At 45.2% G+C, this 13,287-nt stretch overlaps 1 protein-coding gene across 1 annotated transcript in view; it reads right to left on the bottom strand.

The window, feature by feature from the left end:
- The window catches only part of LOC139406334 (protein phosphatase 1 regulatory subunit 12A-like), a 55,249-nt gene that overhangs the window by 32,299 nt on the left and 9,663 nt on the right, over positions 1–13,287 (bottom strand). The window contains exons 2-6 of the mRNA XM_071148835.1: positions 12,148–12,278; positions 10,708–10,826; positions 5,259–5,415; positions 2,758–2,902; positions 2,062–2,136 (exon numbers count right to left, since the gene is read on the bottom strand). Of these exons, the coding sequence (XP_071004936.1) occupies positions 2,062–2,136; positions 2,758–2,902; positions 5,259–5,415; positions 10,708–10,826; positions 12,148–12,278 (627 nt within the window). The remainder of the gene's footprint in view (positions 1–2,061; positions 2,137–2,757; positions 2,903–5,258; positions 5,416–10,707; positions 10,827–12,147; positions 12,279–13,287) is intronic.

Here is a 13,287-nt window from a genome sequence, read left to right as displayed (position 1 = left end):
ATTAAAATTATAGACTGGTCATTTCTTTGTCAGTGGGTAAACGTACAAAATCAGCAGGGGATCAAATAATTTTTTACCTCACTGTATATATACACACATATATATATATATATATACACAATACCAGTCAAAAGATAGGACACACCTACTCATTTCAGGGTTGTCTTTATTTTTACTATTTTCTACATTGTAGAATAATAGTGAAGACATCAAAACTATGAAATAACACATATGGAATCATGTAGTAACCAAAAAAGTGTTAAACAAATCAAAATATATTTCATATTTGAGATTCTTCAAAGTAGCCTTCCTTTGCCTTGATGACAGCTTTGCACACTCTTGGCATTCTCTCAACCAGCTTCATAAGGCACCTGGAATGCATTTCAATTAACAGGTGTGCCTTGTTAAAATGTTAATTTGTGGAATTTCTTTCCTTCTTAATGCATTTGAGGCAATCAGTTGTGTTGTGACAATGTAGGGGTGATATACAGAAGATAGCTCTATTTGGTAAAATACCAAGTCCATATAATGACAAGAACAGCTGAAATAAGCAAAGAGAAACGACAGTCAATCATTACTTTAATAAAACATGAAGGTCAGTCAATAGGGAAAATTTCAAGTGCAGTTGCAAAAACCATCCAGTGTTATGATGAACCTGGCTCTCTTGAGGACCGCCAAAGGAAAGGAAGACCCAGAGTTACCTCTGCAGGCAGAAGATAAGTTCATTAGAGTTACCAGCTTCACAGAGTCCAAGTAACAGACGCATCTCAACATCAACTGTTCAGAGGAGACTGTGTGAATCAGGCCTCCATGGTCGAATTGCTGCAAGGAAACCACTACTAAAGGACACCAATAGTAATTGACTTGCTTGGTATAAGAAACACGAGCAATGGACATCAGACCGGTGGAAATCTGTCCTTTGGTCTGATGAATCCAAATTTGAGATTTTTGGTTTCAACCGCCATGTCTTTGTGTGAAGCAGAGTAGGTGAACAGACGATCTCCGCATGTGTGGTTCCCATCGTGAAGCATGGAGGAGGTGGTGTTATGGTGTGGGGGTGCTTTACTGGTGAAACTGTCTGTGATTTATTTAAAATTCAATACACACTTAACCAGCATGGCTATCAGAGCATTCTGCAGCGTTACGCCATCCCATCTTGTTTGCGCATAGTGGGACTATCATTTGTTTTTCAACAGGACAATAACCCAACACAACTCCAGCCTGTGTAAGGGCTATTTGACCAAGAAGGAGAGTGATGGAGTGCTGCATCAGATGACCTGGGCTCCACAATCACCTGACCTAAACCCAATTGAGATGGTTTGGGAGGAGTTGGACCGCAGAGTGAAGCAAAAGCAGCCAACAAGTGCTCAGCATATGTGGGAAGTCCTTAAAGACTGTAGGAAAAGCATTCCAGGTGAAGCTGGTTGAGAGAATGCCAAGAGTGTGAAAAGCTGTCATCAAGGCAAAGGGTGGCTACTTTGAAGAACCTAAAATATATTTTGTTTGTTTTTTGCATGTTTTTGGTTACTACATGATTGCATATGTGTTGTTTCATAGTTTTGACTGGTACTGTAATATATTTCAATGAACCACAGAACACAACACACTTCAGTAGGACAGGACAATGAAGACACAGTAAAGGTCAAAAGTCAACACGATGTTTGGATAGAGACATAAATAGGGAAAGAATTCAACCAGTGGCATGCTGAGAGAGACAGAGAGAGAGAGAGAGAGAGAGAGAGAGAGACAGACAGACAGACAGACAGACAGACAGACAGACAGACAGACAGACAGACAGACAGACAAAGTGAGAGAGAGCACAGAGAGACAGAGTGACACAGAGAGAGAGAGCAGAGACAGAGAGAAAGCGAGAGAGAGAGACAGACAGAGGGACAGACAGAGAGAGAGAGAGAAAGTAAGTGAGAGAGAGAGAGCAGAGACAGAGAGAAAGCGAGAGACAGAGAGAGATCATGTACTCTAGCTATATAAGGTCACTCAGAGATAGAGGTAGCGCCCCATATAGGGAATAGGGTGGCATTTGGGACATAAACAGAGACTCACAGCGTTCTGTTTCTTAGTCAGCTGCTCCAGAGTGTCCACTAGGGTGTCATCTGCTACCTCTATAGGGGTTTGTCCCTGGAACAAGGACACACAAGGTTTAATGTAGAGCACCAGAGTCCACTAGGGTGTCATCTGCTACCTCTATAGGGGTTTGTCCCTGGAACAAGGACACAGATTTACTGTAAAACATGTCATTTAACATAGTGTGTCCCAAATGGCACCCTATTCCCTATATAGTGCACTACTTTTTTGCACTATATAGGGAATAGTGTGAGATGTTGACATTATTGAGTTGAGCTCATTATTGAGCCTGTTGAGTCAGAATGTAGTAGAGGTGTTACTCTGCCAGACTGAGCTTCTCTGTGTGTGTGTGTGTGTGTGTGTCTCAGTGTGTGTGTGTGTGTGTGTGTGTGTGTGTATGTGTGTGCATACGCATGTGTGTGTCTCAGTGTGTGTGCGAGTACATCAGTGTGTGTGTGTGTGTGTGTGTGAGTACATCAGTGTGTGTGTGTGTGTGTGTGTGTGTACATCAGTGTGTGTGTGTGTACATCAGTGTGTGTGCGTGTGAGTACATCAGTGTGTGTGTGTGTGTGTGTGCGTACATCAGTGTGTGTGTGAGAGTGTGTGTGTGCGTGTGTGTGTGTGTACATCAGTGTGTGTGTGTGTACATCAGTGTGTGTGTCATCTCCAACTCACCACGTTGTTGAGAGAGGCCATGTCACACATGTTGTCAGCCAGCAGAGAACACACCTCCTGCTGTCCCCAGTGAGCAGCAGCATGCAGGGCTGTCCAGCCATCCACATCACCACTGTCCAAATCCAGACCACACTGGAGCAGGACCCTGTGGGGGGGTTGATTAGATAGAGGTGATAGAGAGGAAACACGAGGATGGGAGGACAACAGGACGGGAGGACACGAGGACAAGAAGACATGAGGATGGGAGGACAAGAAGACACGAGGACGGGAGGACACGAGGATGGGAAGGAAAATAACCACACGAGGACGGGAGGACACGAGGATGGGAGGACAAGAAGACACAAGGATGGGAGGACAAGAGGACACGAGGATGGGAGGACAAGAGGACACGAGGATGGGAGGACAAGAGGACACAAGGATGGGAGGACAAGAAGACACAAGGATGGGAGGACAAGAGGATGGGAGGACAAGAGGACACGAGGATGGGAGGACAAGAAGACACAAGGATGGGAGGACACGAGGATGGGAGGACAAGAGGACACGAGGATGGGAGGACAAGAAGACACAAGGATGGGAGGACAAGAGGACACAGGGATGGGAGGACAAGAGAACACGAGGACAACAGAACGGGAGGACATGAGGACAACAGGATGGGAGGACACGAGGATGGGAGGACAAAGGACACGAGGATGGGAGGACAAGAACCACAAGAGGATGGGAGGACAAGAAGACACGAGGACAAGAGGACAAGAAGACACGAGGACGGGAGGACACGAGGACGGGAGGACAGAGAACACGAGGACAGGAGGTCACAAGGATGGGAGGACAGAGGACACGAGGATGGGAGGACACGAGGATGGGAGGACAAGAACCACACGAGGACATGAGGACAACAGGACAGGAGGACAACAGGACAGGAGGACAACAGGACGGGAGGACAACAGGATGGGAGGACAACAGGACAACAGGACAGGAGGACAACAGGATGGGAGGACAGGAGGACAGGAGGAAGGGAGGACAACAGGACAGGAGGACAACAGGATGGGAGGACAACAGGACAACAGGACAACAGGACAGGAGGACAACAGGATGGGAGGACAACAGGACAGGAGGACAACAGGACGGGAGGATAACAGGACGGGAGGAAAACAGAACAGTAGGACAGGAGGACAACAGGATAGGAGGACAACAGGACAGGAGGACAACAGGACGGGAGGACAACAGGACGGGAGGACAACAGGACAGTAGGACAACAGGACGGGAGGACACGAGGACAGGAGGATGACTAACAGCAGCTGTTTGCTGGTCTAGTGTGGTACAAAACTAGAAACACCAAAGACACAGTGGCAGCAGTTCAGCAGGTCAGGTTATTATCTCTGGCCGTGTCCCAGATCAGAACGGTTTGCACTTTAGGAGCAATGGTGTTGTCTAAAATGAGCACTCTCTACAACAAATGAACACTCTCTACAACAAATGAGCACTCTCTAAAACAAATGAGCACTCTCTCTAAAACAAATGAGCACTCTCTAAAACAAATGAACACTCTCTAAAACAAATGAGCACTCTCTAAAACAAATCGCCGACTAGCACCTGACTAGCACCTGACTCGCCGTCTAGCACCTAACTCGCCGACAAACACCGGACACGCCGTCAAGGAACTGAGTCGCACCTGACTCGCCGACTAGCACCTGACTCGCCGTCTAGCACCTGACTCGCACCTGACTCCCCGTCTAGCACCTGACTCCCCGTCTAGCACCTGACTCGCCATCTAGCACCTGACTTGCACCTGACTCGCCGTCTAGCACCTGACTCGCCGTCTAGCACCTGACTTGCACCTGACTCACCGACTAGCACCTGACTCACCGACTAGCCCCTGACTAGTACCTGACTCGCCGTCTAGCACCTGACTCGCACCTGAATCACCGACTAGCACCTGACTCTCCGTCTAGCACCCGTCTAGCACCCGTCTAGCACCCGTCTAGCACCCGACTCGCCGACTAGCACCTGACTCGCCGACTAGCACCTGACTCACCGACTAGCACCTGACTCACCGACTAGCCCCTGACTAGCACCTGACTCGCCGTCTAGCCCCTGACTAGCACCTGACTCGCACCTGACTCACCGACTAGCACCTGACTCGCCGTCTAGCACCCGTCTAGCACCCGTCTAGCACCCGTCTAGCACCCGACTCGCCGACTAGCACCTGACTCGCCGACTAGCACCTGACTCACCGACTAGCACCTGACTCACCGACTAGCCCCTGACTAGCACCTGACTCGCCGTCTAGCCCCTGACTAGCACCTGACTCGCACCTGACTCACCGACTAGCACCTGACTCGCCGTCTAGCACCCGTCTAGCACCCGTCTAGCACCCGACTCGCACCCGACTCGCACCCGACTCGCACCCGACTAGCACCCGACTCGCCGACTAGCACCCGACTCGCCGACTAGCACCTGACTCGCCAACTAGCACCTGACTCGCCGACTAGCACCCGACTCACTTCATGACCTCTATGTAGCCCTTGGCCGCGGCCACGTGCAGCGCTGTGGCCTTGGTGTTGGGGTGAGGTGTCAGCACGCCACTTCCTGCCAGCACCGCGTTGGCATCCGCCAGCATCACCCGCTCCTCTTCCCTCCTCGCCAGATCTACATCCACCCCTGGGGACAGAGAGAGACGGACATAGTTAGGGGAGATTAAATAAAGGCTACATTGAGAGAGGGCAAGTAATAATCTGTGTATTCTCTGTTGGTGAGTCGTTCTAAAAATGTTGTTTAACAGAAATCGATAGCTTTTAAAGATTATTCGATGATGGTTAAATCAGAACTTGGCACCTTGTAAAAAACAGTAGTAATCCCCCAGCTTCTGCCTTTGATGATCAACACTGACAATGTCAACATAATAAATCTAAAAGCCTAATATTACATTTTATTTATTTTTTTTACATATTTTCCTGTCATATTATTATTATTATTCCTCTTATGCTCGTTTCTGATTTTGTTTCAGAATCTTAAAAAGGGTGTAGTCATTCTAACCATGACTTAAAATACAGCAGTTGCATTAGGAGCAGCACTAGTGACATTTTGTTACGTCACAATATCACAAGGACGTGGAATTCAATAGCGGGCGTTATTGTGTTTTGGAGGAAGAGAGAAAGCGTGTACTGTGCTTCTCCGAGGACGGTTGACATGGCTACATAACAATTCCCTGATAACCTAAAAAAAAAAAACAGATGGTGAACCTCATTTACCACACGTTTTACTCAGTCCAGCAGCCACGTTATGTAACACGCAGACTACATAACAATTCATAGTTACCCTGCTTCTAGATCGCTCAATTCAAATGTAGCCTACATAGACACTACATAACAATTCATAGTTACCCTCCTTCTAGATCGCTCAATTCAAATGTAGCCTACATAGACACTACATAACAATTCATAGTTACCCTGCTTCTAGATCACTCAATTCAAATGTAGCCTACATAGACACTACATAACAATTCATAGTTACCCTGCTTCTAGATCGCTCAATTCAAATGTAGCCTACATAGACACTACATAACAGTTCATATCATGTTTCTAGATCTCTCTTCAAATGTAGCCTCCATAGACTCCATAACAGCTCATATCATGTTTCTTGATCTCTCTCTTCAAATGTAGCCTATATAGACACCACATAACAGTTCATATCATGTTTCTAGATCTCTCTCTTCAAATGTAGCCTACATAGACACCACATAACAGTTCATATCATGTTTCTTGATCTCTCTTCAAATGTAGCCTACATAGACACTACATAAGTTCATGTTTCTAGAGCTCTTCAAATGCAGCCTACATAGACACTACATAACAGTTCATATCATGCTTCTTGATCTCTCTTCAAATGTAGCCTACATAACAGTTCATATCATGTTTCTTGATCTCTCCCTTCAAATGTAGCCTACATAGACACTACATAAGTTCATGTTTCTAGATCTCTTCGAATGCAGCCTACATAGACACTACATAACAGTTCATATCATGTTTCTAGATCTCTCTCTTCAAATGTAGCCTACATAGACACTACATAACTGTTCATATCACGTTTCTAGATCTCGCTTCAAATGTAGCCTCCATAGACACTACATAACAGTTCATATCATGTTTCTAGATCTCTCTCTTCAAATGTAGCCTATATAGACACCACATAACAGTTCATATCATGTTTCTAGATCTCTCTCTTCAAATGTAGCCTACATAAATGTAGCCTACATAAAAAGTTCTGGGACACTGTAAAGTCCATGGAGAATAAGAACCCCTCCTCCCAGCTGCCCACTGCACTGAAGATAGGAAACACTGTCACCACTGATAAATCCACCATAATTGAGAATTTCAATAAGCATTTTTCTACGGCTGGCCATGCTTTCCACCTGGCTACTCCTACCCCGGTCAACAGCACTGCACCCCCCACAACAACTCTCCCAAGCCTTCCCCATTTCTCCTTCTCCCAAATATGCTCAGCTGATGTTCTGAATGAGCTGCAAAATCTGGACCCCTACAAATCAGCCGGGCTAGACAATCTGGACCCTTTCTTTCTAAAATTATCTGCCAAAATTGTTGCCACCCCTATTACTAGCCTGTTCAACCTCTCTTTCGTGTCGTCTGAGATTCCCAAAGATTGGAAAGCAGCTACGGTCATCCCCCTCTTCAAAGGGGGTGACACTCTTGACCCAAACTGCTACAGACCTATATCTATCCTACCATGCCTTTCTAAGGTATTCGAAAGCCAAGTCAACAAACAGATTACCGACCATTTCGAATCTCACCATACCTTCTCTGCTATGCAATCTGGTTTCAGAGCTGGTCATGGGTGCACCTCAGCCACGCTCAAGGTCCTAAATGATATCTTAACCGCCATCGATAAGAAACATTACTGTGCAGCCGTATTCATTGATCTGGCCAAGGCTTTTGACTCTGTCAATCACCACATCCTCATCGGCAGACTCGACAGCCTTGGTTTCTCAAATGATTGCCTCGCCTGGTTCACCAACTACTTCTCTGATAGAGTTCAGTGTGTCAAATCGGAGGGTCTGCTGTCCGGACCTCTGGCAGTCTCTATGGGGGTGCCACAGGGTTCAATTCTTGGACCAACTCTCTTCTCTGTATACATCAATGAGGTCGCTCTTGCTGCTGGTGAGTCTCTGATCCACCTCTACGCAGACGACACCATTCTGTATACTTCTGGCCCTTCTTTGGACACTGTGTTGACAACCCTCCATGCAAGCTTCAATGCCATACAACTCTCCTTCCGTGGCCTCCAATTGCTCTTAAATACAAGTAAAACTAAATGCATGCTCTTCAACCGATCGCTACCTGTACCTACCCGCCTGTCCAACATTACTACTCTGGACGGCTCTGACTTAGAATACGTGGACAACTACAAATACTTAGGTGTCTGGTTAGACTGTAAACTCTCCTTCCAGACCCATATCAAACATCTCCAATCCAAAGTTAAATCTAGAATTGGCTTCCTATTTCGCAACAAAGCATCCTTCACTCATGCTGCCAAACATACCCTTGTTGGCTGGCCTCTCGTTGGCTGGCCCTCGCTTCATACTCGTCGCCAAACCCACTGGCTCCATGTCATCTACAAGACCCTGCTAGGTAAAGTCCCCCCTTATCTCAGCTCGCTGGTCACCATTGCATCTCCCACCTGTAGCACACGCTCCAGCAGGTATATCTCTCTAGTCACCCCCAAAACCAATTCTTTCTTTGGCCGCCTCTCCTTCCAGTTCTCTGCTGCCAATGACTGGAACGAACTACAAAAATCTCTGAAACTGGAAACACTTATCTCCCTCACTAGCTTTAAGCACCAACTGTCAGAGCAGCTCACAGATTACTGCACCTGTACATAGCCCACCTATAATTTAGCCCAAACAACTACCTCTTTCCCTACTGTATTTAATTTATTTATTTATTTTGCTCCTTTGCACCCCCATTATTTTTATTTCTACTTTGCACATTCTCCCATTGCAAATCTACCATTCCAGTGTTTTACTTGCTATATTGTATTTACTTTGCCACCATGGCCTTTTTGCCTTTACCTCCCTTATCTCACCTCATTTGCTCACATCGTATATAGACTTGTTTATACTGTATTATTGACTGTATGTTTGTTTTACTCCATGTGTAACTCTGTGTCGTTGTATGTGTCGAACTGCTTTGCTTTATCTTGGCCAGGTCGCAATTGTAAATGAGAACTTGTTCTCAACTAGCCTACCTGGTTAAATAAAGGTGTTCTCAACTAGCCTACCTGGTTAAATAAAGGTGTTCTCAACTAGCCTACCTGGTTAAATAAAGGTGTTCTCAACTAGCCTACCTGGTTAAATAAAGGTGTTCTCAACTAGCCTACCTGGTTAAATAAAGGTGTTCTCAACTAGCCTACCTGGTTAAATAAAGGTGTTCTCAACTAGCCTCCCTGGTTAAATAAAGGTGTTCTCAACTAGCCTACCTGGTTAAATAAAGGTGTTCTCAACTAGCCTCCCTGGTTAAATAAAGGTGTTCTCAACTAGCCTACCTGGTTAAATAAATGTGTTCTCAACTAGCCTCCCTGGTTAAATAAAGGTGTTCTCAACTAGCCTACCTGGTTAAATAAAGGTGTTCTCAACTAGCCTACCTGGTTAAATAAAGGTGTTCTCAACTAGCCTACCTGGTTAAATAAAGGTGTTCTCAACTAGCCTACCTGGTTAAATAAAGGTGTTCTCAACTAGCCTACCTGGTTAAATAAAGGTGTTCTCAACTAGCCTACCTGGTTAAATAAAGGTGTTCTCAACTAGCCTACCTGGTTAAATAAAGGTGTTCTCAACTAGCCTACCTGGTTAAATAAAGGTGTTCTCAACTAGCCTACCTGGTTAAATAAAGGTGTTCTCAACTAGCCTACCTGGTTAAATAAAGGTGAAATAAAAATAAATAAATAAATAGACACTACATAACAGTTCATATCATGTTTCTAGATCTCTTCAAATGTAGCCTACATAGACACTACATAACAGTTCATATCATGTTTCTAGATCTCTCTTCAAATGTAGCCTACATAGACACTGCATAACAGTTCATATCATGTTTCTAGATCTCTCCCTTCAAATGTAGCCTACATAGACACTACATAAGTTCATGTTTCTAGATCTCTTCAAATGTAGCCTACATAGACACTACATAACAGTTCATATCATGTTTCTTGATCTCTCTTCAAATGTAGACTACATAACAGTTCATATCATGTTTCTAGATCTCTCTCTTCAAATGTAGCCTACATAGACACTACATAACAGTTCATATCATGTTTCTTGATCGCTCTTCAAATGTAGCCTACATAGACACTACATAACTGTTCATATCATGTTTCTAGATCTCTCTCTTCAAATGTAGCCTATATAGACACTACATAACAGTTCATAACATGTTTCTAGATCTCTCTTCAAATGTAGCCTACATAGACACTATATAACAGATCATATCATGTTTGTTGATCTCTCTTCACATGTAGCCTACATAACAGTTCATATCATGTTTCTAGATCTCTCCCTTCAAATGTAGCCTACATAGACACTACATAAGTTCATGTTTCTAGATCTCTTCAAATGTAGCCTACATAGACACTGCATAACAGTTCATATCATGTTTCTTAATCGCTCTTCAAATGTAGCCTACATAGACACTACATAACTGTTCATATCATGTTTCTAGATCTCTCTCTTCAAATGTAGCCTATATAGACACTACATAACAGTTCATATCATGTTTCTAGATCTCTCTTCAAATGTAGCCTACATAGACACTATATAACAGATCATATCATGTTTCTTGATCTCTCTTCAAATGTAGCCTACATTGACACTATATAACAGTTCTTATGTTTCTAGATCTCTCTCTTCAAATGTAGCCTACATAGAGCCTACATAACAGTTCATACCTTGTTTCTTGATCTCTCCCTTCAGCAGTCTCTCCATAGCATCCTCAGTGGCAACATCCAGAGGAAGCTCTCCTTCACTGTTCACCGCCCCCACGCGTGCACCGTGCTCTATCAGGTACCTGCAACATACACACATATTATAAAGGTTCTTAAACACAGAACGGTTCCCACACCCAGAAAGGTTCCAACACACAGAACGGTTCCCACACCCAGAACGGTTCCCACACCCAGAACGGTTCCCACACCCAGAACGGTTCCCACACCCAGAACGGTTCCCACACCCAGGAAGGGTCCTACACCCAGGAAGGGTCCTACACTCTGAACGGTTCCTACACCAAGCACAGAAAGGTTCCTAGTCTACGCAGAATGATTCCTAGTCCACGCAGGAAGGTTCCTAGTCCACACAGAAAGGTTCCTAGTCCACACAGAAAGGTTCCTAGTCCACACAGAAAGGTTCCTAGTCCACACAGAAAGGTTCCTAGTCCACACAGAAAGGTTCCTAGTCCACACAGAAAGGTTCCTAGTCCACACAGAAAGGTTCCTAGTCCACGCAGGAAGGTTCCTAGTCCACGCAGGAAGGTTCCTAGTCCACGCAGGAAGGTTCCTAGTCCACGCAGGAAGGTTCCTAGTCCACGCAGGAAGGTTCCTAGTCCACGCAGGAAGGTTCCTAGTCCACGCAGGAAGGTTCCTAATCCACGCAGGAAGGTTCCTAGTCCATGCAGGAAGGTTCCTAGTCCACGCAGGAAGGTTCCTAGTCCACGCAGAAAGGTTCCTAGTCCACGCAGAAAGGATCCTAGTCCACGCAGAAAGGTTCCTAGTCCACACAGAAAGGTTCCTAGTCCACACAAAGGTTCCTAGTCCACACAGAAAGGTTCCTAGTCTACACAGCTATACTTGTACACGGAGAGAACGAGCTCAGGAATTGAAGTTCATCAGATATGATCATCAGCTGTGTAGATGTGTTAGTGCTGACGTTACCTCTCATGGTCATGCTATTTACTGCCAAACGGTGGGAGACCATGACCATAGGAGTTGGCTATTCAGAACAAACAGATACCCATCAGCTATCAGGCTGCAGTACACACTCAAAGTGACACTTTTTGGTGTACTATTGTATAGACATTGTATAGACATTACACAGCATCACATCTATGTCAATGTATTGTACAGTTCAGTAGTGTTTCTTATCCTGTTGCTGAGGACACAAATGGGTGTACATCATTTTGTTTTTTTGCCCTAATACGAACACATCTGATTTCACTAATAAAAGACATTGATGATGAGTTGATTAGTGGAATCGTCTGTGTAGTGCTAGGGGGGGTGCAGGATCTACAATGTGCATCCATTTGGGACGAAGAAACACAGGTATGATGTTCGTCTGTGTAGCGTCCCCAGGACGAAGAAGGTATGACGTAACATTAGAGAAGAGAGAGGACCCACTTGGTGATTTGTATGAACCCGCAGGAGGCAGCAGCGTGGAGGGGAGTCCATCCCTCGTTGTCCCCCCGGTTCACATCACTCCCACTCTCCACCAGGAACTGGACCATCTCTGCATTCTCATCTATACACGCCTGGAGAAGACAGGAGACATGATCAAACTCTGAATCAGACTGGACAGGAGACACATGATCAAACTCTGAATCAGACTGGACAGGAGACATGATCAACTCTGAATCAGACAGGACAGGAGACATGATCAAACTCTGAATCAGACAGGACAGGAGACATGATCAACTCTGAATCAGACAGGACAGGAGACATGATCAACTCTGAATCAGACAGGACAGGAGACATGATCAACTCTGAATCAGACAGGACAGGAGACATGATCAAACTCTGAATCAGACAGGACAGGAGACATGATCAACTCTGAATCAGACAGGACAGGAGACATGATCAACTCTGAATCAGACAGGACAGGAGACATGATCAAACTCTGAATCAGACAGGACAGGAGACATGATCAACTCTGAATCAGACAGGACAGGAGACATGATCAACTCTGAATCAGACAGGACAGGAGACATGATCAAAAGCTGAATCTTGACACACTTTTTCTCATCCTAGAGATTGGCCATTCATATTTGAGGTTCCAATGTCTAAGTGGGTTAGTGGGTTGGAGAAGGGTGTTAGAAACACCAGGGTTGTTGGTTCAACTCCAAGATGAATAAATACAGTCACTATCAATGTTTGCATTTGTGTCTCTTTGGATTAAAATACATCAGCTAAATTAGCATATTTCTTCTTCTGGACTAATATGGATTTATATGGGGCAGTAGCCTGACTGTGTAGGGCAGTAGCCTGACTGTGTAGGGCAGTAGCCTGACTGTGTAGGGCAGAATCCTGACTGTGTAGGGCAGTAGTCTGACTACTGTGGACTACATAGGGCAGTAGTCTGACTATGTAGGGCAGTAGTCTGACTAGATAGGGCAGTAGTCTGACTATATAGGGCAGTAGTCTGACTATGTAAGGCAGTAGCCTGACTGTGTAGGGCAGAATCCTGACTGTGTAGGGCAGTAGTCTGACTACTGTGGACTACATAGGGCAGTAGTCTGACTATGTAGGGCAGTGGTCTGACTA

Source organism: Oncorhynchus clarkii, chromosome 4, assembly GCF_045791955.1.
Source record: "Oncorhynchus clarkii lewisi isolate Uvic-CL-2024 chromosome 4, UVic_Ocla_1.0, whole genome shotgun sequence".
Taxonomy (NCBI): Eukaryota; Metazoa; Chordata; class Actinopteri; order Salmoniformes; family Salmonidae; genus Oncorhynchus; species Oncorhynchus clarkii.
This window is presented reverse-complemented; position numbering and strand designations above follow the sequence as displayed.